Consider the following 27,404-nt stretch of genomic DNA (forward strand, 5'->3'; position numbering starts at 1 on the left):
TAGTGGTGGAATTTTTATTTTCACCATCAATATCAATATATAATTTATGAAGTGAATGAGCTAAGAGGTTGTGTTTTCGTTGAAGTAATTGAGCGTCAGAATGTATGCTTGATAACGTTGCAACTAAAAATTCCTCATCATATTTGGAAATACTTTTTGCTGGTTGATATGGATTTCGAGATATGTAATCAACTAGTCCCATTTTCGCGCCAGGTAGATGCTCTATTGAGAATGGATAAGGCAAAAGACGATCAACCCATCGTGATAACCTACTATTGTAACTTTTATTTGATCGATGTTCTTTTAAAATGGAAAGTAATGCGCGGTGATCAGTGATAACAGTGAATTCTTTACCATACAAATAATTTTTAAAATATTCTATGGACCATACTACCCCAAGAAGTTCTAATTCATTAATACTATAACGTTCTTCACTACTGTTTAAAAATCTTGATGCTTCAAACCGGCTACCAATCGGCTTCCAACCGACAACTGTTAGTTGTTCTAGTGCTGCTCCCAATCCGGAGCGAGAAGCATCACATTTGATTCGCGTTTCGAGTTGGGGGTTATAGTGAATGTTTTCTGTATGATTTGCTATGCGAGTTTTAATGGCATTAAAATGTAGCGTATGAGCGTCAGTCCAAATGTATTTAGCGGACTTACGAAGTAGAGGTCTTAAAGGATGGCAGAGCTGAGCTAGATTGGGAATAAATTTACTAATATAGTGGACTGAACCGAAAAATGAGCGTAATTTTTTAAGTGTATTAGGTGGTTGCAATGACATAATAGAGGATGTTTTAGATTCGAGTGGCGATATCCCAGATTGAGTTATATTATATCCTAACCAGGAAATTTGTTGTCTCGCAAAAAGGCATTTAGGAAGGTTAATTCGAAGATTATCTGCGTCCAGTTTTTTAAGACAATCTAATACAAGTTGGAAGTGATCCTTTTCAGAACCATTACTAACAATTTAGATGTCGTCTAGGAAACAAAATGTATTTTTAAGACCAATCAAGGTGTAATCCATTGCCTTCTGAAACTCGGCAGGCATGCCTAAGACCGTAAAATCCCGTCTTGAATCGATATGTGCCTGTCATGTCACCACTTACAATATTAAAATTACAGTGACTAGCAGTTTCAGGGTGTAAGTTTAGTTGGCTGTATGCATATTTAAGATCTATAGTAGAGAAATATATTTGTTCCGCTGGTTCTGTTTTGTAGTTTGTTATTATTTGTGATATGGAATCCATAAGTGTTTCAATATTTGGCATCCGATATTTGTTCTTATGTATTGCTTTGTTAAGAGTTTTAGAATCTAATGCTAACTTTATGGTTTGATCTCGTTTGACTGTGATTACAATAGGTGAAATAAAGTATTGGTCAGGACAGTTATTCAGTTTTTCTATATGTCCCTCTTCAAGAAGTTTTTTAATTTCATTATTTACTCGTTCTTGTAAATTAATGGGTACTCTTCTACCCTTTTGGTGTTTTGGCTGAAAATTTCGATGGAATTTAGATTTAACAATGTGTATTTTCGAGCGACCAATACGTGTAATAAGTTGGGGAAATTGTTTTGCAATACGTGTTTTAAATGGACATTGAGATGTGATAGTGTTGACCATACTACCTTCATTTTTTGGGATTTGAGTTACTGAGATTCCGAGAGCGTGAAATAGATCTCTACCCACTAGTGGTTTTAGCCCGTCACGGACTACTACAAATTCAGCTTCTTTAAGTCGCCATCCATTGCTCGCAATTGGTGCCTGTATCATACCCTTCACGTTTATGGGTTCGTTTGAAAATGTTTTGAGTTCCTTGGGAGGCGCTATCATCAGCCAACGAGCAAGGGGAGAATTTTCCACAATCTCCGAAGCAAGAGACTCGGGTAAAATACTGCATACACTGCCTGAATCAATGAGAAGTCCAACATAGGTATTACCAATTTGTAAGATGGTTTTCTTTGGTTCGATCTGTATTGCGTTACTTGCGATGCTAGCGACCATATTGTCATCTGAGCTATCGTAGTCTGATTCGCATTGCGGGTTATAATTCATATTTTGTATAGCGTTTACAGTTTGGTCAGTTGGAGTTTCTTCAACAGAGTTAACATTAGATCGGGTGGGTTTATTTGATGATGACTTCGGTTTCCTGCACACTCGCGAAAAATGGTTTTGGAGACCACAATTATTGCAAGTCTTGCCTCTCGCAATACACTTGACTTTATGATTAGCTGACCAAGTTAAACCACAGTTCCTGCAGAGTTGATTTGGTGATCGAGTAAAACTAGATGTAGTCGGCCGTTGATTCGGTGGTCAAAAAGATCGTTGAGGAATTATTGCATTAACTTGCGGAGCAAATTGCGAGTTTGTAATTTGTAGTTGGTTTCTTTGACCTAATTCCATATTTATGGCCAAACGTAACGCTTGGGCTGGTTCTAGAGTTTCTCGCGATAATTCCCGTTGAATTTCCGGATCTAACATATTTGCAATGAATAAGTCTCTGATAAGAGTATCTTCTTGACTCATGAGCTCACAATTTTCAGAAAGTTCTTTTAATTTTCCAAAGAAATGTTCGATGGACTCTCCTCTTGTCTGTTTTGTGGTGAGAAGTACGTACCTATCAAATGTGATATTGCGCTGACGAATAAATGCTGCTTCCATGATTGTCCAAAGTTCTGCTGTTGAGAGACTGTCCATCTTGAGGTGTGGGTTTTGGCTACAAACAATTCGACGTCCTTCAGTGCCCAAACTGAGGTATAGCATTGACAGTCTTTCGATCGGCCTGTGCCTATGGTTTGTCTCCGCACATTATTCCTATCTCCAGTTGTCTCTGACACCGATTTTCCCAGTTCATTTTTGATTGAGCGTTCCTCGCCAATCTTTCCCTCTCCGATTGTGCCGATGATCCTGTTATCGGATCCTCATAGATCGGTTCAAGTGGTAGTTGCACTGTTTCGGGTTTTGGTTCTAACAAAGTGTCTATTGTAATATTTTCCTTCGCAAGAAGAGCTAACTTGGCCTGCATCTGCCACTTTTCCCATTTCAGCGGAGGGTCTACACTAGGTTTATCCCAAAATGGCTCAATGCCAAGTGGGGCCCGCTTCTGAGCTGCTGACTGCGCCATGTCGTACGCAAGTGAGATTGCGTACTTGATCTTGAGTCGCGAGTTGCGTTTATGTTTTATGTCCTACTTGCGCGGCGAGTGCGCTTTACACAATTTCTAAATGCATCCGCTTAGCGAATCGCTTGATGATTATTCGTTTACTTTACTCGATTCGTAAAGACAGTTAATGAAGAATAAGTTAAATTGAGCAACTGTACGCGAAGTGCAAAACTAAGAGAATGAAAATTAAGGCAACTGGTATTCCAGAAGTCATAACAAACGTGAACAATAATTTGCCGCTCTGGGAGATGGGAACAACAGACTAGCATGTGAAATAACATTGACTTGTACACATGCCCCTCAGGAATAAGTACACTAAATAAATTAAGTACATCGTATAATAAATTTACTGCACTGAATTAATTTATGATGTATGACAGACGTCGCGGGTGTATCATTAAATACTATTTTTTTTGGTGTTGATTGCTTTGCTTTTATGACCATTTAATTAAATTGATGAAATGCTATTTCCATGTTGACTGATATAGTCAGTTCTCATTCTGGGTCTATTGTGTCGTCCAAGAACAATTCACATTGTATTTCTTCATCGCATTTTCAAAACAAAAATTGTAACTTTCAGACAGCACTAACAAGGTACTATAAAACTATGCGGCACTTTTTAACTGTTTTTGACAATAACCAAACACAGCTGAGATGTTATACTTTGATTAAGAATCTGTATGTTTGTATTAGTTTCTGCTGCCTCTACTAACTGCTCTCATATAACCTTCATTTAGAGTGACACACATTCACTTGACCTTATCTCTTTGAACTTCAGTCAATTTCAAACGGAGGAAGTCATTTTTTAGAGTGAGGTAAGTCACATGTGACCAAAAAACTAATCAGGCGAATGAACAAAAAAATCGCTCCACTAAGAGAAAAAAATGACGTCATGCAATCACTTCAGTTGAAATTGCATGAACGAATGAACAAAAAGTGGTTGTGGCGTCATATGGTCGTAACAAAAATATTGACGACGAAATAAAAAACATAGTAGGACAAGACCTGAGGTACAATTCAAAAATTTTCCGTTGACTAAACAAAAAACTAGAGCTAGAACGGACTATGAAAGAATTCGGAAAACCATTTCTAAAAAAATCAGACGAACAAAAAAAAACCAGGCCTAGAATGAACTATGAATGGATTGGAAAACCAATTAGAAAGAAAATCCGATCCAAAAAATTGAAAAAACAGTAAAAACCAAAGTGAAATTGCAGCATGTGAACAAAAAAACCAACTAGCGAAATTTTATTCAAAGACTGGTTTCTCACTCTACTTTAAAATTAGAGCAAAAAAATTCACGCCGCAAAACTACTCGCTTTTTGCTCAATTTCCTGTTTCGGAGTGACCAAAAGCACTGTTCCAATTTGACTTCAAAAATCATGAAAATGTTTGATCTTAACATAGCCGAAAGAATTCCGGAAACGACTCGGAGAAAATTTGAATTGTAAAAGAAAAACCAAGAGAAGCCCAATAGTAGCCCCAGCAATCGCTGTGGGGCTATTAAAAACAAAATGTTCGACTACTATTTTATTGGATATCGTATTTTTTTCCCAACGTTGTAATGGTTATTTTCTCATTCTTTTCCCACAAGACTTTAATGCATTGGGGCGTATTTCGCAATTCTCGGTTGGCTAGGTGTGCCATGTACTTGCTCTAAATGTCACACATTCTACTTCAGGGCTCAATAAAAAACTCCAATTAAAAATCAAATTAAATACAATTTACGCAATATCCACTTCATCTAAAACAAATATCAAGCCAAATCAAAAATCAAATCACGCAAAACTGAAGTCCATGTATTTAGAATCAAATAATATGTACAAGCAGTAGCACAAGTGTAGCAGCACTATCGCCTCAAGAAATGTCAATATATTGAATATCATCAATCCAACTTTCAAAGTTCGGCTAAAGACGTCCAACCATCCTCTCGAGTCACAAAACAGTTAAATTCACCGTACATCATTAAAAATATATAATATACGACAAACAGGATGGCTGAGGTCCCTTCTGGTATATCCGACAAACTGATTAGATACATCTTAACTTTATAGCTCTCCATTAATTTTCTTTTTATTAACCACACAACTTTATGCAATGATTTTGCTAGGTGAATTTAATCGAATCGATCGATTTATTTCCGCAAAATAAGATGTAATTAGCTTTCTACATCAAGCTTCTCTTGTAACCAAAATAAATGTTTGCTATAATATTTGCACTCAAAGTTCGTGTTATCACCCATATTCAACTTAAACCGAAAAGAAGCTCCAGTATCTGCTTAAAAACCAGTTTAACACATTTCGTTGAGAACACTTCTGTCAAAATATTAGTATTTTTCTGCGCTTCTGTTATGACACGGACGCGTCGTCCATCTTAGAATGGGAGCCATCATCACATTTGCTTTCGTTGTCGCATTTAGGACTGTGTCTTGTTGTTCTGTGACTTCCACTACCATGTGATGCATTTTGATGTTCAGGCGGTTTATAATTGGCTAGTATCCAGGGGTCCTGCTGCACTTGGGCCAATGGGGTGCGCTGCTTGGGATCAAACTTGAGCAGGCCACCGATGAATCTTCTGGCATCAGCAGAAATTGATTCAGGCCAAATGATGTCCACCTACGGAACCACCATTATTTGAATGAAACACATTCTACTCTAATGCACGATTTAAATAAACCTATAATAAACCTATCATGCAAAATCAGCATCAGTTAGCTTTGATTTAAATCTACAAATCGAAGGCTACTTGTTCAATAACTAATCTGTTTCTAATAGTTTGTCAATAAATTCAAGAAGAAAAGGAGACCAAAACTGTCTCCCTACAAATTCCTCTGATAAAGAAGTTGCGTCGGTAAATAATTTAAAATAGATAAATTTATTTGTATAACTGATGTCTATACACTACGTTTGTATTCTATATGTTTCGGGAAATCAAGTCATTCAAAAGTTCACGTAGAGGCAAATGGAAACATGCAATTTTCTGCAAAAATAACGCATCATACGTAATTTAATTCCCATTGTAGCCCGGAACAATGTAGACCCCGAAAACCATTCACTGCAGCATAGTAGCAAATGAAAGTCACGCGCAATCCAGATAAGACGTAGAACTAACTACTGAATAGAGCTAAAGCTCACCTAAAAATGTGGCTCACCTTTTTGATTCTCTCGTATGTCTCGGCAATTGTGGATGTCTCGAAAGGTGGTTTCCCGTGGAGAAATTCGTAGCACAACACACCCATACTCCAAATGTCCACTGCTACACTGTACTCTTGGCCTACAAGACGAAAACATAACCGACTAACGTCGGGCGAATTGCTCTCAAACGACCAGCGAGCGGTTGGCTTCGTCAGCAGCTAGCCAGGGTTTAGTGACCTCTGGTCGCTACCACTTTATCCCGTTTCTGAAGATTCTACAGGATTAATACAATTGCTAAAAATTGCTTTTGAGAGTAATTAACAATGATTTGCTAAAAAAGCGCCTGTTCGATCATTTATGATAAAAAACATTTCTACTTTAACTCATTGTTAATGATTATCAGAGATGATGACATTACGCCACATAACATCAGCTGAAGTGCGGCATCAACAAAGGGAGAGAGAGAGAGAGAGAGAGAGAGAGAGGGAGATAAAAAGTGAACGAGAAAGAAAAAGAAAGGAACGCTAACCGACAATGAGAGAAAAAGAGACAGCAACATTTTCCATGATTGGATTCGACTCTGCAACTTCTAGTTTTCTAGCCTTGTCAATAAATAAATCATATAGAAAAAAACTGAAAAAGGCCAAATCCAAAAAAAATTCAAATGCGCGGTAAAAGTTGGAAACCATTTTTGTCTCAAAAGTTCTGTGAAATAACCCATCTCCTAGACATGAAAAGTCTCGTTGGCCAGTCCAGTAATGTTCGTTAAACTCAGAAAAGGACAAAAAACATTGATAAATTTTGCAAATCGCAAATTTTAACAAAATCTTGCTAAAATTCAAGATATTAATATCTTGAGAGCCATTTCATTGTCTCAAGAGACCATCTGGAATCCCTGTTTCAAGCCTGAAATAGTTTCACAGGCTCATAAAGATCCATACACTTGAAAAAAAAATTGAAGAGCTTAAATTTTATCCAAAAATTACTGAAACTGGAGTCACAAAAAAAGGTTGATCACCATCCCATTAACTCTGCACCAGCTTATTATCAAATCTTGGAGGAGGCCCCAGGGCCTCTGGCGCCTGAAAAAAATTGAAAAATGAAAAAAAGCAACTATTTAAAAAAAAATTGCATAAACTCGTGATATTAAAATCTTGGAGAAGATTCGATTACATCTATAAACTATGCAGCAAAATATTATTAAACCCTAGAGGAAGTTCCGTGGCCTTGAGGCTAGAGAAACCTACAAAATGACAAACTCTCAAAAAAACTTAAAAAAATTGCAAGTCTTATATAAAAAAATATTGCTAAAACTTGTGATATATTAAAAAGTTGAAAGTTAATCCATGAGCAACAAAAATTTTCCAGTAACTCATTATCAAACTTCAACGGAGGTTTTCTGACCCTTGAGGTTCAAAAAACCTGAAAAAAGACTAACTGTCAAAAAAGTTCAAAAGGAAATTCCAAAAATTGTCAAAAATATGCTGAAATTCGTCATGTTTAAATCTTGCAAGACATTCCATTTCACCTAAAAATTAAACAGTGACCTATTTTCAAACTATAGAGAGTATTCCTTGGCTCTTAAGGCTGAAAAATCTAAAAAAACGACAAAAAAACTTCAAAAAAACTTGAAAAAAGCAAGTTTTATCAAAAATTTGCTGAAATTTGAGACATTAAAGAGTTGCAAAACTATTGCATGGCCAATAAAAATTTGTCAGTAACTTATCAAACCACTTAGGATGTTTTCTGGCCCCTGGGACTGCAAAGACCTGAATCAGGAAAAATAATTGTAAAAAAATTTGAAAAAATTGCACATTTTGTCAAAAAAATTGCTTAAAATCGTGACGTTAAAATGTTGAAACCTTTCCAATACCAATAGAAATTATGCAGTAACCTATTAGTAAAACCTAGAGGACTGATAAAAATAAAGGTGAAAAATTTTCAAAAAGCTTGAAAAAAATTGCAAAATATTATAAACATTTGGAGGGGGGGGGGGGGGGGTTTGGTGTTGGGGGGGCAATAGTGGGGAGGGGGTCAACAGTGGGGGTGTCTTCAACCTCTGAGAACCACCCTTCACACCATAAGTATAAGTATAAGTCTCCCAAAGAGCTGAAACCGAGCTCAAAGGCTCTAAGAGCACTTAATGCCCGCTGTGCGCTGCCTGTTTATCCGCTTTTTGAGGACGAAAAGTCAAAAGCGTCAGACGAAAAATCGGTCAAGCAAAAAATCGCATTAAAAAAGACCGACAAGACTAATAAAAATTGTTCACATTGTTAGCATACGCTAACATAAGCTAACCTTTCGAATCGCAGTAGAACTTCAAATTCAAAACTATATGAAGAAAAATGGAATTTGGGATACCTGAAAATATAGCTCACCAATTGTCCAAGGATAGCTGTACTGGATTTCCAGGCCAGCAGGCTCCAAAGGCATATAAAAAACATGAAAACTTCTAGTCCCTCAAATAACCTCTAATTAGATCGAGATATAATTGTATCAAGTCTTGGAACTAAAGAAGCAAAGGTAATTTTGATTGAGCGAAAGTCATATTGACAAAGATATAAGTCATTTGTGATACGAGAAGTTATTGATGCGCATCAAAAACAGACTCACTCTAATAAAAGTAAAAGAAGTCACAAAAAAATGCACGAATAAATGCGCAAAAGCTGATTTAAAGCGAGCTTGAGTCAAGTCACAGGTCGTACAAAAATCTAGCCCAAACAAAAATTATACAGCACAACAAGTCATGAAATACAAACATAAGCCAACAAACGTTGGATGAACTGCTCTCAAACGACAGGCAGGTTAAACTAAATTAGTGGATGGTGGTTAGAAATGTTTTATGGGTGTTCAAACTCCTCCCACAGGGTTGCCAAATATGGACTTCCAGGATGCCACTCCAGCCTTGTCCCCACTGAGCTACAATGAAATTGATTTTTATCTCTCAGAGTCGCTTTTATATTAGCAACAAACATTATTTCAGAAATAGTAACCTAGATCAATCAAAAATGAAGTAACTCGAGAAGTCAACGAAAGGTCTCCAACAAAAGGGCCAAAACGGTCAAGTTTACTTAGCAACCATAAAAATAAAAGCTCTAAACTTCGTGCGAGACCAATTATTTAGTCTTCAAAAGCATAAAAAACAAAAACTTGATGTAGTCCCTCAAATAACCCCTATATAGATCGAGATATAATCCTATCAACTATTCGAAGTAAAGAAGCAAGGGTAATTTTGATTGAGCAAAAGTCAATTTGGCAAGGAGTTAAGTCATATGTGACATGTGATAAGAGAAGTTACTAAAGCGCATCAAAAACAGACTCACTCTGATAAAAGAAAAAGAAAGGCACACGAAAAATTGCACGATTAATTGCGCAAAAGCTGATTTAAAGAGAGCGTGAGTCAAGTTACAGGTCGTACAAAGTTCTTGGCCAAACAAAAATTAAATAGCAAAATCTGAAATACAAACAAGCCAAACAACGTCGGATGAACTGCTCTCAAACAACAGGCAGGGTAAACTAAATGATAGTGGATGGAGCTTAGATATGTTTTATGGGTGTCAAAACTACTCCCACAGGGTTGACAAACCTGGAATTCCAGGATGCCACTCCAGCCTTGTCCCCACTGAGCTACAATGAAGTTGATTTTTTATCTCTCAGAGTCGCTTTTATATGAGCAACAAACATTATTTCAGAAAGACTAACTTAGATCACTCAAAAACGAAGTAACCCGAGAAGTCAAAGAATGTTCTACATCAAAAACGCAAAAACGGTCAAGTTTGCGTAGCAACACTAAAAATAAATGCTCTAAACTTTGTTCGAGAGCAATTATTCAGCCTTCAAAAGCACAAAAAACATGAAAACTTGCTGTAGTCCCTCAGAAAACACCAATTAGATTACGGCATTATTGTATCACCTCTTCGAATTAAAGAAGCAAGGCTAATTTTGATTGAGCAAAATTCATTTCGACAAGGAGTTGAGTCATGTGATAAGAGAAGTTATTAATGCGTATCAAAAACAGACTCACTCTAATAAAAGAAAAAGAAAGGCACACGAAAAATTGCACTAATAAATGCGCAAAAGCTGATTTAAAGCGAGCGTTAGTCAAGTGAGAGGTCGTACAACATTATTGGGAAAACAAAAACTATATAGCACAACAAGTCCTGAAGTACAAACATTGTCCAACCAACGTCGGATGAACTGCTCTCAAACGACAGACAGGGGAAATTTAATTTATAGTGGATGTAGTTTAGATATGTTTTATGGGTGTCAAAATTACTCCAACAGGGTTGCGAAACCTGGAATTCCAGGATGCAACTCTAGCCTCGGCCCTACTGAGGTACAACAACGTTGATTTTTTATCTCTCCGAGTGGCCTATATATCAGCAACAAACATTATTTCAGAAAGAGTGACCTAGATCACTCAAAAACTACAGTTACTCGAGAAGTCAAAGAATGTTCTACAAAAAAGCGGGAAAAAGTTCGAGTTTGCATAGTCAAAATTACAAACAATTGCTCTAGACTTCGTTCGAGAGCAATTATTTAGTCTTCAAAAAGCGTGAAAACTTGCTGTACTCCCTCAAACAACCCTTAACTAGATCGAGATATAATCCTATCAACTCTTCGAAGTAAAGAAGCAAGGGTAATTTAGATTGAACATGTCATTTTGACAAGGAGATAAGTTATATATGATAAGAGAAGTCATTAATGCGCATCAAAAACAGACCCACTCTACGAGTGAAAGAACGTCACACAAAAAATTGTACGACGAGCAAATGCGCAGAAGCTGATTTAAAGTCACCGTCAGTCACGTCACAGGTCGTACAAAACTTTTGGCAACATAAAAACTCTATAACCCGAAATTTCCTGAACTACAAACATAACTCAACCAACGTCGGATGAACTGCTCTCAAACGACAGTCAGGAGAAAATAATTTATAGCGGATGTAGCTTAGAAACGGTTTATGGGTGCCAAAACCCCTTTCACACGGTTGCGAAACTTTGAACTCCAGGTTGCGACTCCACCCTTGGCCCCACTGACCTACAACGACGTTGATTTTTCTCTCCGAGTCGCTTTTATGTTAGCAACAAACATAATTTCGAAAGAGTAGCTTAGATCACTCAAAAAAGAAAGTTACTCGAGAAGTCAAAGAACGTTCTACAAAAAAGGTCAAGTTTACATAAATATTACAAACGAGAGCAATTATTTAGTCTTCAAAAGTATATAAAAAAACATGAGAACTTGCTGTACTCCCTCAAATAACCCTTAACTAGATCAAGATAAAATCCTATCAACTATTCGCAGTAAAGAAGCAAGGGTAATTTTGATTCAGCAACCTTGACAAGGAGGTAAGTCATATGTGATAAGAGAAATTATTAACGCGAATCAAAAACAGACTCCCTCTAAGAACAAAAACAAGTCACACGAAAGATTGCACGAATTACGCAAAAGCTGATTTAAAGTCAGTTTGAGTCACGTCACATGTCGTACAGAATTCTTGACAACATAAAAATATATAAAACGGCAAGTCCTGAAACACAAACAAAGTCGGATGAACTGCTCTCAAACGACAGGCAGAAATTAATTTATAGTAAAAGTAGCATAGATACGTTTTATGGGTGTCAACAAAAAAATACACGAAAAATTGCACGAAAGCTGATTTAAAGCGAGCTTGAGTCAAGTCACAGGTCGTACAAAAATCTAGCTCAAACAAAAATTATACAATACTAATAAATGCGCAAAAGCTGATTTAAAGCGAGCGTTAGTCAAGCGACTGGTCGTACAACATTATTGGGAAAAGAAAAACTATATAGCACAACAAGTCAAGAAATACAAACATAAGCCAACAAACGTTGGATGAACTGCTCTCAAACGACAGGCAGGTTAAACTAAATTAGTGGATGGTGGTTAGAAATGTTTTATGGGTGTTCAAACTCCTCCCACAGGGTTGCCAAATATGGACTTCCAGGATGCCACTCCAGCCTTGTCCCCACTGAGCTACAATGAAATTGATTTTTATCTCTCAGAGTCGCTTTTATATTAGCAACAAACATTATTTCAGAAATAGTAACCTAGATCAATCAAAAATGAAGTAACTCGAGAAGTCAACGAAAGGTCTCCAACAAAAGGGCCAAAACGGTCAAGTTTACTTAGCAACCATAAGAATAAAAGCTCTAAACTTCGTGCGAGACCAATTATTTAGTCTTCAAAAGCATAAAAAACAAAAACTTGATGTAGTCCCTCAAATAACCCCTATATAGATCGAGATATAATCCTATCAACTCTTCGAAGTAAAGAAGCAAGGGTAATTTTGATTGAGCAAAAGTCAATTTGGCAAGGAGTTAAGTCATATGTGACATGTGATAAGAGAAGTTACTAAAGCGCATCAAAAACAGACTCACTCTGATAAAAGAAAAAGAAAGGCACACGAAAAATTGCACGATTAATTGCGCAAAAGCTGATTTAAAGAGAGCGTGAGTCAAGTTACAGGTCGTACAAAGTTCTTGGCCAAACAAAAATTAAATAGCAAAATCTGAAATACAAACAAGCCAAACAACGTCGGATGAACTGCTCTCAAACAACAGGCAGGGTAAACTAAATGATAGTGGATGGAGCTTAGATATGTTTTATGGGTGTCAAAACTACTCCCACAGGGTTGACAAACCTGGAATTCCAGGATGCCACTCCAGCCTTGTCCCCACTGAGCTACAATGAAGTTGATTTTTTATCTCTCAGAGTCGCTTTTATATGAGCAACAAACATTATTTCAGAAAGACTAACTTAGATCACTCAAAAACGAAGTAACCCGAGAAGTCAAAGAATGTTCTACATCAAAAACGCAAAAACGGTCAAGTTTGCGTAGCAACACTAAAAATAAATGCTCTAAACTTTGTTCGAGAGCAATTATTCAGCCTTCAAAAGCACAAAAAACATGAAAACTTGCTGTAGTCCCTCAGAAAACACCAATTAGATTACGACATTATTGTATCACCTCTTCGAATTAAAGAAGCAAGGGTAATTTTGATAGAGCAAAATTCATTTCGACAAGGAGTTGAGTCATGTGATAAGAGAAGTTATTAATGCGTATCAAAAACAGACTCACTCTAATAAAAGAAAAAGAAAGGCACACGAAAAATTGCACTAATAAATGCGCAAAAGCTGATTTAAAGCGAGCGTTAGTCAAGTGAGAGGTCGTACAACATTATTGGGAAAACAAAAACTATATAGCACAACAAGTCCTGAAGTACAAACATTGTCCAACCAACGTCGGATGAACTGCTCTCAAACGACAGACAGGGGAAATTTAATTTATAGTGGATGTAGTTTAGATATGTTTTATGGGTGTCAAAATTCCTCCCACAGGGTTGCGAAACCTGGAATTCCAGGATGCAACTCTAGCCTCGGCCCTACTGAGGTACAACAACGTTGATTTTTTATCTCTCCGAGTGGCTTATATATCAGCAACAAACATTATTTCAGAAAGAGTGACCTAGATCACTCAAAAACTACAGTTACTCGAGAAGTCAAAGAATGTTCTACAAAAAAGCGGGAAAAAGTTCGAGTTTGCATAGTCAAAATTACAAAAAATTGCTCTAGACTTCGTTCGAGAGCAATTATTTAGTCTTCAAAAAGCGTGAAAACTTGCTGTACTCCCTCAAACAACCCTTAACTAGATCGAGATATAATCCTATCAACTCTTCGAAGTAAAGAAGCAAGGGTAATTTAGATTGAACAAGTCATTTTGACAAGGAGATAAGTTATATATGATAAGAGAAGTCATTAATGCGCATCAAAAACAGACCCACTCTACGAGTGAAAGAACGTCACACAAAAAATTGTACGACGAGCAAATGCGCAGAAGCTGATTTAAAGTCACCGTCAGTCACGTCACAGGTCGTACAAAACTTTTGGCAACATAAAAACTCTATAACTCGAAATTTCCTGAAATACAAACATAACTCAACCAACGTCGGATGAACTGCTCTCAAACGACAGTCAGGAGAAAATAATTTATATCGGATGTAGCTTAGAAACGGTTTATGGGTGCCAAAACTCCTTTCACACGGTTGCGAAACTTTGAACTCCAGGTTGCGACTCCACCCTTGGCCCCACTGACCTACAACGACGTTGATTTTTCTCTCCGAGTCGCTTTTATGTTAGCAACAAACATAATTTCGAAAGAGTAGCTTAGATCACTCAAAAAAGAAAGTTACTCGAGAAGTCAAAGAACGTTCTACAAAAAAGGTCAAGTTTACATAAATATTACAAACGAGAGCAATTATTTAGTCTTCAAAAGTATATAAAAAAACATGAGAACTTGCTGTACTCCCTCAAATAACCCTTAACTAGATCAAGATAAAATCCTATCAACTATTCGCAGTAAAAGAAGCAAGGGTAATTTTGATTCAGCAACCTTGACAAGGAGGTAAGTCATATGTGATAAGAGAAATTATTAACGCGAATCAAAAACAGACTCCCTCTAAGAGCAAAAACAAGTCACACGAAAGATTGCACGAATTACGCAAAAGCTGATTTAAAGTCAGTTTGAGTCACGTCACATGTCGTACAGAATTCTTGACAACATAAAAATATATAAAACGGCAAGTCCTGAAACACAAACAAAGTCGGATGAACTGCTCTCAAACGACAGGCAGAAATTAATTTATAGTAAATGTAGCTTAGATACGTTTTATGGGTGTCAACACGCCTCCCACAGGGTTGCGAAACCTTGACCTCCAGGACGACACTCCAGCTTCGGCCCCACTGAGCTCTACAACAACGTTGACTTTTTATCTCTAACATTTCTAACATTATTTTAGAAAGAGTAACTTAGATCACTTAAAAATGAAGTAACCCCAGAAGTCAGAAATTGTTCTACAACAAAAGCGCAAAAACGGTCAAGTTTGCGTAGCAACACTAAAAATAAATGCTCCAAACTTTTTTCGAGAGCAATTATTCAGCCTTCAAAAGCACAAAAAACAAGAAAACTTGCTGTAGTCCCTCAGAAAACCCCAATTAGATTACGACATTATTGTATCACCTCTTCGAATTAGAGAAGCAAGGGTAATTTTGATTGAGCAAAATTCATTTCGACAAGGAGTTGAGTCATGTGAAAAGAGAAGTTATTAATGCGCATCAAAAACAGACTCACTCTAATAAAAGTAAAAGAAGCCACAATAAAAATTGCACGAATAAATGCGCAAAAGCTGATTTAAAGAGAGCGTGAGTCAAGTTACAGGTCGTACAAAGTTCTTGGCCAAACAAAAATTAAATAGCAAAATCTGAAATACAAACAAGCCAAACAACGTCGGATGAACTGCTCTCAAACAACAGGCAGGGTAAACTAAATGATAGTGGATGGAGCTTAGATATGTTTTATGGGTGTCAAAACTACTCCCACAGGGTTGACAAACCTGGAATTCCAGGATGCCACTCCAGCCTTGTCCCCACTGAGCTACAATGAAGTTGATTTTTTATCTCTCAGAGTCGCTTTTATATGAGCAACAAACATTATTTCAGAAAGACTAACTTAGATCACTCAAAAACGAAGTAACCCGAGAAGTCAAAGAATGTTCTACATCAAAAACGCAAAAACGGTCAAGTTTGCGTAGCAACACTAAAAATAAATGCTCTAAACGTTGTTCGAGAGCAATTATTCAGCCTTCAAAAGCACAAAAAACATGAAAACTTGCTGTAGTCCCTCAGAAAACCCCAATTAGATTACGACATTATTGTATCACCTCTTCGAATTAAAGAAGCAAGGGTAATTTTGATTGAGCAAAATTCATTTCGACAAGGAGTTGAGTCATGTGATAAGAGAAGTTATTAATGCGTATCAAAAACAGACTCACTCTAATAAAAGTAAAAGAAGTCACAATAAAAATTGCACGAATAAATGCGCAAAAGCTGATTTAAAGAGAGCGTGAGTCAAGTTACAGGTCGTACAAAGTTCTTGGCCAAACAAAAATTAAATAGCACAAAACCTGAAATACAAACACAAGCCAAACAACGTCGGATGAAATACTCTCAAACAACAGGCAGGGTAAACTAAATGATAGTGGATGGAGCTTAGATATGTTTTATGGGTGTCAAAACTCCTCACACAGGGTTCCCAAACTGGAATTCCAGGATGCCACTCCAGCCTTGTCCCCACTTAGCTACAATGAAGCTGATTTCTTTATCTCTCAGAGTCGCTTTTATATGAGCAACAAACATTATTTCAGAAAGACTAACTTAGATCACTCAAAAATAAAGTAACCCGCGAAGTCAAAGAAAGTTCTACATCAAAAGCGCAAAAACGGTCAAGTTTCCGTAGCAACACTAAAAACAAAGGCTCTAAACTTTGTTCGAGAGCAATTATTCAGTCTTCAAAAGCACAAAAAACATGAAAACTTGCTGTAGTCTCTCAGAAAACCCCAATTAGATGTCGACATTATTTTATCAACTCTTCGAATTAAAGAAGCAAGGGTTATTTTTGATTGAGCAAAATTCATTTCGACAAGGAATTGAGTCATGTGATAAGAGAAGTTATTAATGCGTACCAAAAACAGACTCACTCTAATAAAAGTAAAAGAAGTCACAAAAAAATTGCCCTAATAAATGCGTAAAAGATGATTTAAAGAGAGCGCGAGTCAAGTTACAGGTCGTACAAAGTTCTTGGCAAAACAAAAATTAAAAAGCACAAAACCTGAAATACAAACACAAGCAAAAAAACGTCGGATGAAATGCTCTCAAACAACAGGCAGGGTAAACTAAATGATAGTGGATGGAGCTTAGATATGTTTTATGGGTGTCAAAACTCCTCACACAGGGTTGCCAAACCTGGAATTCCAGGATGCCACTCCAGCCTTGTCCCCCTTGAGCTACAATGAAGTTGATTTTTTTTATCTCTCAGAGTCGCTTTTAGATGAGCAACAAACATTATTTCAGAAAGACAAATTTAGATCACTCAAAAATGAAGTAACCCGCGAAGTCAAAGAATGTTCTACATCAGAAGCGCAAAAACAGTCAAGTTTCCGTAGCAACACTAAAAATAAATGCTCTAAACTTTGTTCGAGAGCAATTATTCAGTCTTCAAAAGCACAAAAAACATGAAAACTTGCTGTAGTTCCTCAGAAAACCCCAATTAGATGTCGACATTATTGTATCAACTCTTCGAATTAAAGAAGCAAGGGTTATTTTTGATTGAGCAAAATTCATTTCGACAAGGAATTGAGTCATGTGATAAGAGAAGTTATTAATGCGTACCAAAAACAGACTCCGTCTAATAAAAGTAAAAGAAGTCACAAAAAAATTGCCCTAATAAATGCGCAAAAGATGATTTAAAGAGAGCGTGAGTCAAGTTACAGGTCGTACAAAGTTCTTGGCAAAACAAAAATTAAAAAGCACAAAACCTGAAATACAAACACAAGCAAAAAAACGTCGGATGAAATGCTCTCAAACAACAGGCAGGGTAAACTAAATGATAGTGGATGGAGCTTAGATATGTTTTATGGGTGTCAAAACTCCTCACACAGGGTTCCCAAACTGGAATTCCAGGATGCCACTCCAGCCTTGTCCCCACTTAGCTACAATGAAGCTGATTTCTTTATCTCTCAGAGTCGCTTTTATATGAGCAACAAACATTATTTCAGAAAGACTAACTTAGATCACTCAAAAATAAAGTAACCCGCGAAGTCAAAGAAAGTTCTACATCAAAAGCGCAAAAACGGTCAAGTTTCCGTAGCAACACTAAAAACAAAGGCTCTAAACTTTGTTCGAGAGCAATTATTCAGTCTTCAAAAGCACAAAAAACATGAAAACTTGCTGTAGTCTCTCAGAAAACCCCAATTAGATGTCGACATTATTTTATCAACTCTTCGAATTAAAGAAGCAAGGGTTATTTTTGATTGAGCAAAATTCATTTCGACAAGGAATTGAGTCATGTGATAAGAGAAGTTATTAATGCGTACCAAAAACAGACTCACTCTAATAAAAGTAAAAGAAGTCACAAAAAAATTGCCCTAATAAATGCGTAAAAGATGATTTAAAGAGAGCGCGAGTCAAGTTACAGGTCGTACAAAGTTCTTGGCAAAACAAAAATTAAAAAGCACAAAACCTGAAATACAAACACAAGCAAAAAAACGTCGGATGAAATGCTCTCAAACAACAGGCAGGGTAAACTAAATGATAGTGGATGGAGCTTAGATATGTTTTATGGGTGTCAAAACTCCTCACACAGGGTTGCCAAACCTGGAATTCCAGGATGCCACTCCAGCCTTGTCCCCCTTGAGCTACAATGAAGTTGATTTTTTTTATCTCTCAGAGTCGCTTTTAGATGAGCAACAAACATTATTTCAGAAAGACAAATTTAGATCACTCAAAAATGAAGTAACCCGCGAAGTCAAAGAATGTTCTACATCAGAAGCGCAAAAACAGTCAAGTTTCCGTAGCAACACTAAAAATAAATGCTCTAAACTTTGTTCGAGAGCAATTATTCAGTCTTCAAAAGCACAAAAAACACGAAAACTTGCTGTAGTTCCTCAGAAAACCCCAATTAGATGTCGACATTATTGTATCAACTCTTCGAATTAAAGAAGCAAGGGTTATTTTTGATTGAGCAAAATTCATTTCGACAAGGAATTGAGTCATGTGATAAGAGAAGTTATTAATGCGTACCAAAAACAGACTCCGTCTAATAAAAGTAAAAGAAGTCACAAAAAAATTGCCCTAATAAATGCGCAAAAGATGATTTAAAGAGAGCGTGAGTCAAGTTACAGGTCGTACAAAGTTCTTGGCAAAACAAAAATTAAAAAGCACAAAACCTGAAATACAAACACAAGCAAAAAAACGTCGGATGAAATGCTCTCAAACAACAGGCAGGGTAAACTAAATGATAGTGGATGGAGCTTAGATATGTTTTATGGGTGTCAAAACTCCTCACACAGGGTTGCCAAACCTGGAATTCCAGGATGCCACTCCAGCCTTGTCCCCCTTGAGCTACAATGAAGTTGATTTTTTTTATCTCTCAGAGTCGCTTTTAGATGAGCAACAAACATTATTTCAGAAAGACAAATTTAGATCACTCAAAAATGAAGTAACCCGCGAAGTCAAAGAATGTTCTACATCAAAAGCGCAAAAACAGTCAAGTTTCCGTAGCAACACTAAAAATAAATGCTCTAAACTTTGTTCGAGAGCAATTATTCAGTCTTCAAAAGCACAAAAAACATGAAAACTTGCTGTAGTTCCTCAGAAAACCCCAATTAGATGTCGACATTATTGTATCAACTCTTCGAATTAAAGAAGCAAGGGTTATTTTTGATTGAGCAAAATTCATTTCGACATGGAATTGAGTCATGTGATAAGAGAAGTTATTAATGCGTACCAAAAACAGACTCACTCTAATAAAAGTAAAAGAAGTCACAAAAAATTGCCCTAATAAATGCGCAAAAGATGATTTAAAGAGAGCGTGAGTCAAGTTACAGGTCGTACAAAGTTCTTGGCCAAACGAAAATTAAATAGCAGAAAACCTGAAATACAAACACAAGCAAAAAAACGTCGGATGAAATGCTCTCAAACAACAGGCAGGGTAAACTAAATGATAGTGGATGGAGCTTAGATATGTTTTATGGGTGTCAAAACTCCTCACACAGGGTTGCCAAACCTGGAATTCCAGGATGCCACTCCAGCCTTGTCCCCATTGAGCTACAATGAAGTTGATTTTTTTTATCTCTCAGAGTCGCTTTTAGATGAGCAACAAACATTATTTCAGAAAGACAAACTTAGATCACTCAAAAATGAAGTAACCCGCAAAGTCAAAGAATGTTCTACATCAAAAGCGCAAAAACGGTCAAGATTCCGTAGCAACACTAAAAATAAATGCTCTAAACTTTGTTCGAGAGCGATTATTCAGTCTTCAAAAACAAAAAAACATGAAAACTTGCTGTAGTCCCTCAGAAAACCCCAATTAGATGACATTATTGTATCACCTCTTCGAATTAAAGAGCAAGTGTATTTTTGATTGAGCAAAATTCATTTCGACAAGGAGCTAAGTCATATGTGATAAGAGAAATTATTAATGCGTATCAAAAACAGACTCACTCTAAGAAAAGTAAAAGAAGTCACAAAAAAAATTGCACGAATAAATGCGCAAAACCTGATTTAAAGAGAGCGTGAGTCAAGTTATAGGTCGAACAAAGTTCTTGGCCAAACAAAAATTAAATAGCACAAAACCTGAAATACAAACCCAAGCCAACCAACGTCAGATGAACTGCTCTCAAACAACAGGCAGGGTAAACTAAATTATAGTGGATGGAGCTTAGATATGTTTTATGGGTGTCAAAACTCCTCACACAAGTTTGCCAAACCTGGAATTCCAGGATGCCACTCCAGCCTTGTCCCCACTGAGCTACGATGAAGTTGATTTTTTTTTATCTCTCAGAGTCGCTTTTATATGAGCAACAAACATTATTTCAGAAAGACTAACTTAGATCACTCAAAAATGAAGTAACCCGCGAAGTCAAAGAATGTTCTACATCAAAAGCGCAAAAACGGTCAAGTTTGCGTAGCAACACTAAAAATAAATGCTCTAAACTTTGTTCGAGAGCAATTATTCAGTCTTCAAAAGCACAAAAAACATGAAAACTTGCTGTAGTTCCTCAGAAAACCCAAATTAGATGACGACATTATTGTATCAACTCTTCAAATTAAAGAAGCAAGGGTTATTTTTGATTGACCAAAATTCATTTCGACAAGGAGTTAAGTCATATGTGATAAGAGAAGTTATTAATGCGTATCAAAAACAGACTCACTCTAATAAAAGTAAAAGAAGTCACAAAAAAATGCACGAATAAATGCGCAAAAGCTGATTTAAAGAGAGCGTGAGTCAAGTTATAGGTTGTACAAAGTTCTTGGCCAAACAAAAATTAAATAGCACAAAACCTGAAATACAAACCAAAGCCAACCAACGTCAGATGAACTGCTCTCAAACAACAGGCAGGGTAAACTAAATTATAGTGGATGGAGCTTAGATATGTTTTATGGGTGTCAAAACTCCTCACACAGGTTTGTCAAACCTGGCCTTCCAGGATGCCACTCCAGCCTTGTCAACACTGAGCTACAATAAGTTGATTTTTTTATCTCCAAGAGTCGCTTTTATATGAGCAACATTATTTCAGAAAGACTAGCTTAGATCACTCAAAAAAGTTACTCGAGAAGTGAAAGAACGTTCAAAGAAGTTTCTACATCAAAAGCGCAAAAACGGTCAAGTTTGCGTAGCAACACTAAAAATAAATGCTCTAAACTTTGTTCGAGAGCAATTATTCAGCCTTCAAAAGCAGAAAAAACATGAAAACTTGCTGTAGTCCCTCAGAAAACCCCAATTAGATGACGACATTATTGTATCACCTCTTCGAATTAAACAGGCAAGGGTAATTTTGATTGAGCAAAATTCATTTCGACAAGGAGTTAAGTCATATGTGATAAGAGAAGTTAATAATGCGCATCACAAACAGACTCACTCTAATAAATTTAAAAGAAGAAGTCACACAAAAAATTGCACGAATAAATGCGCAAAAGCTGATTTAAAGCGAGCTTGAGTCAAGTCACAGGTCGTATAAAATTCTAGGCCAAACAAAAATTATAGAGCACAACAAGTCCTGAAATACAAACACAGGCCAACCAACGTCGGATGAACTGCTCTCAAACGACAGGCAGGTTAAACTAAATTATAGTGGATGGCGATTAGAAATGTTTTATGGGTGTCAAAACTCCTCCCACAGGGTTGCCAAATATGGAATTCCAGGATACCACTCCAGCCTTGTCCCCACTGAGCTACAATGAAATTGATTTTTATCTCTCAGAGTCGCTTTTATATTAGCAACAAACATTATTTCAGAAATAGTAACCTAGATCAATCAAAAATGAAGTAACTCGAGAAGTCAACGACAGGTCTCCAACAAAAGGGCCAAAACGGTCAAGTTTACGTAGCAACCATAAGTATAAAAGCTCTAAACTTCGTGCGAGACCAATTATTTAGTCTTCAAAAGCATAAAAAACAAAAACTTGCTGTAGTCCCTCAAATAACCCCTAATTAGATCAAGATATAATCCTATCAACTCTCCGAAGTAAAGAAGCAAGGGTAATTTTGATTGAGCAAAATTCATTTCGACAAGGAGTTGAGTCATGTGATAAGAGAAGCTACTAAAGCGCATCAAAAACACTGTCTAATAAAAAAAGAAAGGCACACGAAAAATTGCACTAATAAATGCGCAAAAGCTGATTTAAAGCGAGCGTTAGTCAAGTGACTGGTCGTACAACATTATTGGGAAAAGAAAAACTATATAGCACAACAAGTCCTGAAATACAAACACAGGCCAACCAACGTCGGATGAACTGCTCTCAAACGACAGGCAGGTTAAACTAAATTATAGTGGATGGCGATTAGAAATGTTTTATGGGTGTCAAAACTCCTCCCGCAGGGTTGCCAAATATGGACTTCCAGGATGCCACTCCAGCCCTGTCCCCACTGAGCTACAATGAAGTTAATTTTTTATCTCTCAGAGTCGCTTTTATATTAGCAACAAACATTATTTCAGAAATAGTAACCTCGATCAATCAAAAATGAAGTAACTCGAGAAGTCAAAGTAAGGTCTCCAACAAAAGGGCCAAAACGGTCAAGTTTACGTAGCAACCATAAGAATAAAAGCTCTAAACTTCGTGCGAGACTAATTATTTAGTCTTCAAAAGCATAAAAAAAAAACAAAAACTTGATGTAGTCCCTCAAATAACCCCTAATTAGATCGAGATATAATCCTATCAACTCTTCGAAATACAGAAGCAAGGGTAATTTTGATTGAGCAAAAGTCATTTTGACAAGGAGTTAAGTCATATGTGACATGTGATAAGAGAAGTTACTAAAGCGCATCAAAAACAGACTAACTCTAATAAAAGAAAAAGAAAGGCACACGAAAAACTGCACGGATAAATTCGCAAAAGCTGATTTAAAGCGAGCGTTAGTCAAGTCACAGGTCGTACAACATTATTGGGAAAACAAAAACTATATAGCACAACAAGTCCTGAAATAGAAACATAAGCCAACCAACGTCGGATGAACTGCTCTCAAATGACAGGCAGGTTAAACTAAATTATAGTGGATGGCGATTAGAAATGTTTTATGGGTGTCAAAACTCCTCCCACAGGGTTGCCAAATATGGACTTCCAGGATGCCACTCCAGCCCTGTCCCCACTGAGCTACAATGAAGTTGATTTTTTATCTCTCAGAGTCGCTTTTATAATAGCAACAAACATTATTTCAGAAATAGTAACCTAGATCAATCAAAAATGAAGTAACTCGAGAAGTCAAAGAAAGGTCTCCAACAAAAGGGCCAAAACGGTCAAGTTTACGTAGCAACTATAATAAAAGCTCTAAACTTCGTTCGAGACCAATTATTCAGTCTTCAAAAGCATAAAAAACAAAAACTGCTGTAGTCCCTCAAATAACCCCTAATTAGATCAAGACATAATCCTATCAACTCTTCGAAGTAAAGAAGCAAGGGTAATTTTGATTGAGCAAAATTCATTTCGACAAGGAGTTGAGTCATGTGATAAGAGAAGCTACTAAAGCGCATCAAAAACACTCACTCTAATAAAAGAAAAAGAAAGGCACACGAAAAATTGCACTAATAAATGCGCAAAAGCTGATTTAAAGCGAGCGTTAGTCAAGTGAGAGGTCGTACAACATTATTGGGAAAACAAAAACTATATAGCACAACAAGTCCTGAAATACAAACACAGGCCAACCAACGTCGGATGAACTGCTCAAACGACAGGCAGGGGAAAATTAATTTACGGTGGATTTAGCTTAGATATGTTTTATTGGTGTCAAAATTCCTACCAGAGGGTTGCAAAACCTGGACCTGATTTTGTATCCCTCAGAGTCACTTTTATATAAGCAACAAACATCATTTCAGAAAAAGTAACTTAGATCACTCAAAAATAAAGTTACTCGCGATTTCAAAGAATGTTCTACAACAGAAGCGCCAAAACTGTCAAGTTTGCATAGCACGATTAGAGAAAATTTTCTAAACTTTGTTCGAGAGCAATTAATTAGAAGAACTTTTATTGAACAAAAGAAGCTACGCCTCATAATCACCATAAATGGTATTCAAAAGCAATTTCGAGAAACAATGCTATCAAAAACCTCGAAATTACGTCAAACTATCCCCGCGTTAACTAGACCACTATATGTACAATGAAACCCTATAAAAAAGGTGGGCGAATCCGAGTTGTTGGAACAAAACCGACTAACGTCGGGTAATTGCCCTCAAATGACTGGCGTACTGTAGACTTCGTTAGTAGCAGGATGCGGCTCAGGGAGGCTAGCTTTACAATGGGGCGTGGAGTTTGAGCGTTCGGGTGGAATGAGGCAGGGCGGGGGTTACGGGGGTGAGAAGTGAGGCGGGGTGTGAAGTGAGAGGGTATGAAGTAAGAGGAGGGGATTAAATTCCAGAAACCTCACTTCACATCATGAATTTGTCTCCTAAACAGTTGCGGTGAATTGCCTTTGTGAATGCCCTCCAATTTACCTGCTCAATCCGTTTTTGCAAAAAAGTGAATGGTCTGACGAGAAAGACTATCAGACAAAAACCGTCGGTTGTACGAAAAGTTGCTCGTACGAGAGTAATTACAAACTTCTAGATAAATCTTGGGTAATGTTTTTATCAACTCGTTTGCATTTACAACAGTTGCCTACCTAACATTACTCTGCCAGCGATTAAAGTCTCACATTTCTTGTATAGTCGCCGTTTAAATAGCCAAAGTAGCGTGAAAAGATTGTGTTGGTTGTTGACTGAGATTTTTATATTGCATTCAGCATTTTTCATCAACAAGGTTGTTAGGAAAAAATCAAAGGGTTTCGCCACTGTTTTTATCATTACCTTGTTTTAATCCTAGAATTTTTCTCTAGCATAAAAGAATATAGCATGCCAGACTAACGTCTGACGAATTTCTGGCAAACGACTGTCATGGGATTGACCGCCGTAGTCACTATCTTATACTCGGAGCATATCTTTACTGGGCGAGGGGGATCCAAAACACCTAAATTTTCTCCTCGCACCGTGAATTTACGCCTACACAGTTGAGGGAGCCCTTATCATCATGAATTAATGTCTCCCCAACGGTTTTCGTTAACCGCATATTTAGAGCCTAGCAAGGCTCAAAGAGAACTGCTCAGCGACTTAAAATCATCACCAGTTTATCCCATTTCTCACGACAAAAAGTCACAAATACAGCCCTAAGATTCAAGACTAAGTCCATCAGCTCTGAAAAGCTATGACCTATCCATTCACGCCCTATGAGATGCTTGAAGTAGATAGTATTTGTTTTCCACAAACAATCTGTTATCTATTAGCGGTGTAACAAAATGGTATGTTGAGGGAAAAAGAGAAGATACAGTACAACTTTTCTCACAATTCTCATTCTTGTACCTCATAATTACCAATTCTTTGTGTTTGTTGATCCGGAGTACAGCCGATCTAATGTAATACCATAAAAATTCACCCCAATACGACATGCAATTTTTAAATGATTCTTAAAGGTGGAAACGAAAGATATTTCGATGAAGAGCTTCGGCCAAAGCAAAGTCAGTGGTCACTTAACTTACCAAGCAACATTTCAGGAGACAGGTAGTCTGGTGTTCCGCAGAGTGTACTCCTGGGTAGGTCAGGCGAGTGCACAGTCCACCCAAAATCAGCTATCTTTAGATCCATCCTGTTATCCAACAGAAGATTCTCAGGCTTCAGATCCCTATGGATCACATTTTTCTGTTGCAAGTAGATCAATGCACTTGTTAACTGGTAAATGTACTGAAACGAAACATTTCAAAAGTTATCTTTACCAAGTACGCCAAAGAACCCCATTCTTCCGATTCCCGGTTGAATATACCCCTTTTTCTCATTTGTTGCGTCACACATTCTGCATTAACTCACTACTATTACGAATCTCTTCATGAGAAAATCTTATTGCCCCTATATGTATATATCCGTTCTGTGGTTTTTAGCTTAGTAGATTGGACTTATCTACTAGCTAAGATAGCTACTTCTTAGCTTCCCAAAATGCCTTCGATTATTGAATGATATTACCAATCATTTGACGCTTTCGATTCTTGCTCTACATAATTGGGCCAAAAATGGTATCACTAGTTTACCATAACCGGCTCACAAAAATGCTTTGCAGTTTTACAGAAACAAAACAGAAGTACAATCATTGACTGGGAAAAACCTTAGCAGTGACATTTTCAGAAAAGCTTCCACGCTGTTTGAGGAATTTATAGAGTTCTCCATTGCTCGCATAATCCAATACAATGTAGAGTCTCTCTTCGTCCTGGAAGTAGGAGTAGAGTCTGAGGATGTGTGGGTGCTTCAGGTGGGACTGCACTTGGATCTCTCTCTTCACTTGTCTGATGATCTGAGAGCTTTCTAGGTCTTTCTTGAATAGCACCTAAATAACGCACAATATTACATTCTGCACTTTGCTTTAAATTCTGCAAATTTTTATGCATCTATAAACAGATAAAGCAGAACATACAACTACGCGTCGCGAAATACGTGACTAAAAAAATTCGCATTTTTTTCAATTTTTTCAGTGAAACACCTGAGTAATTATGGTATTACCTTGTGAAGTTTTATTTGATCGTTTCATTGTCCAGTTCATTTGCATGTACATTGAGTTGCATTCATTAAAACATAACCGACTAAACGTCGAAAGAATTGCTCTCAAACGACTAATGGGAGCTTTAATGAACTGCAACCTGCTTCAGTCGGGGGGGGGGGGGAGCCTAAATGGGACTAAGACGTTCAATAGTGGGCTTCAAATAACTATATTAGAGGTTAACATATACCACTATTAAAATTTAAAGTTAAAAAGTGGCACCAGTTTTGGCACACTTTTCATTTGACTTTTAGAATTAAATTGCCGCCAATTGAATTCAGCTGCTTGAAATTGAGATTGAGAGAGAGTTTTAGATCACGCGAAACGCAAAAAGTCAAGGGCGTAGAAGTCACTCGAGACGTCAAAATTGTCAAGCGAGAATTTTGCATAAAAAACATTTCCGGTAGAATACTGGAAACGACTCG

The 27,404-nt window shown here is 37.1% G+C and overlaps 1 protein-coding gene across 1 annotated transcript in view; it reads right to left on the reverse strand.

Moving 5' to 3' along the window:
• Positions 1-4,858: 4,858 nt before the first annotated feature.
• LOC142337717 (uncharacterized) overlaps positions 4,859-27,404 on the reverse strand; it is a 33,714-nt gene continuing 11,168 nt past the window's right edge. Inside the window, exons 4-7 of the mRNA XM_075387180.1 lie at positions 26,551-26,769; positions 25,934-26,135; positions 6,314-6,435; positions 4,859-5,777 (exon numbers count right to left, since the gene is read on the reverse strand). Of these exons, the coding sequence (XP_075243295.1) occupies positions 5,511-5,777; positions 6,314-6,435; positions 25,934-26,135; positions 26,551-26,769 (810 nt within the window). The 3' untranslated portion in view covers positions 4,859-5,510. The remainder of the gene's footprint in view (positions 5,778-6,313; positions 6,436-25,933; positions 26,136-26,550; positions 26,770-27,404) is intronic.

The sequence above is a fragment of the Convolutriloba macropyga genome, chromosome 1 (assembly GCF_964194025.1).
Source record: "Convolutriloba macropyga chromosome 1, txConMacr16.3, whole genome shotgun sequence".
Lineage (NCBI taxonomy): Eukaryota > Metazoa > Xenacoelomorpha > Acoela > Convolutidae > Convolutriloba > Convolutriloba macropyga.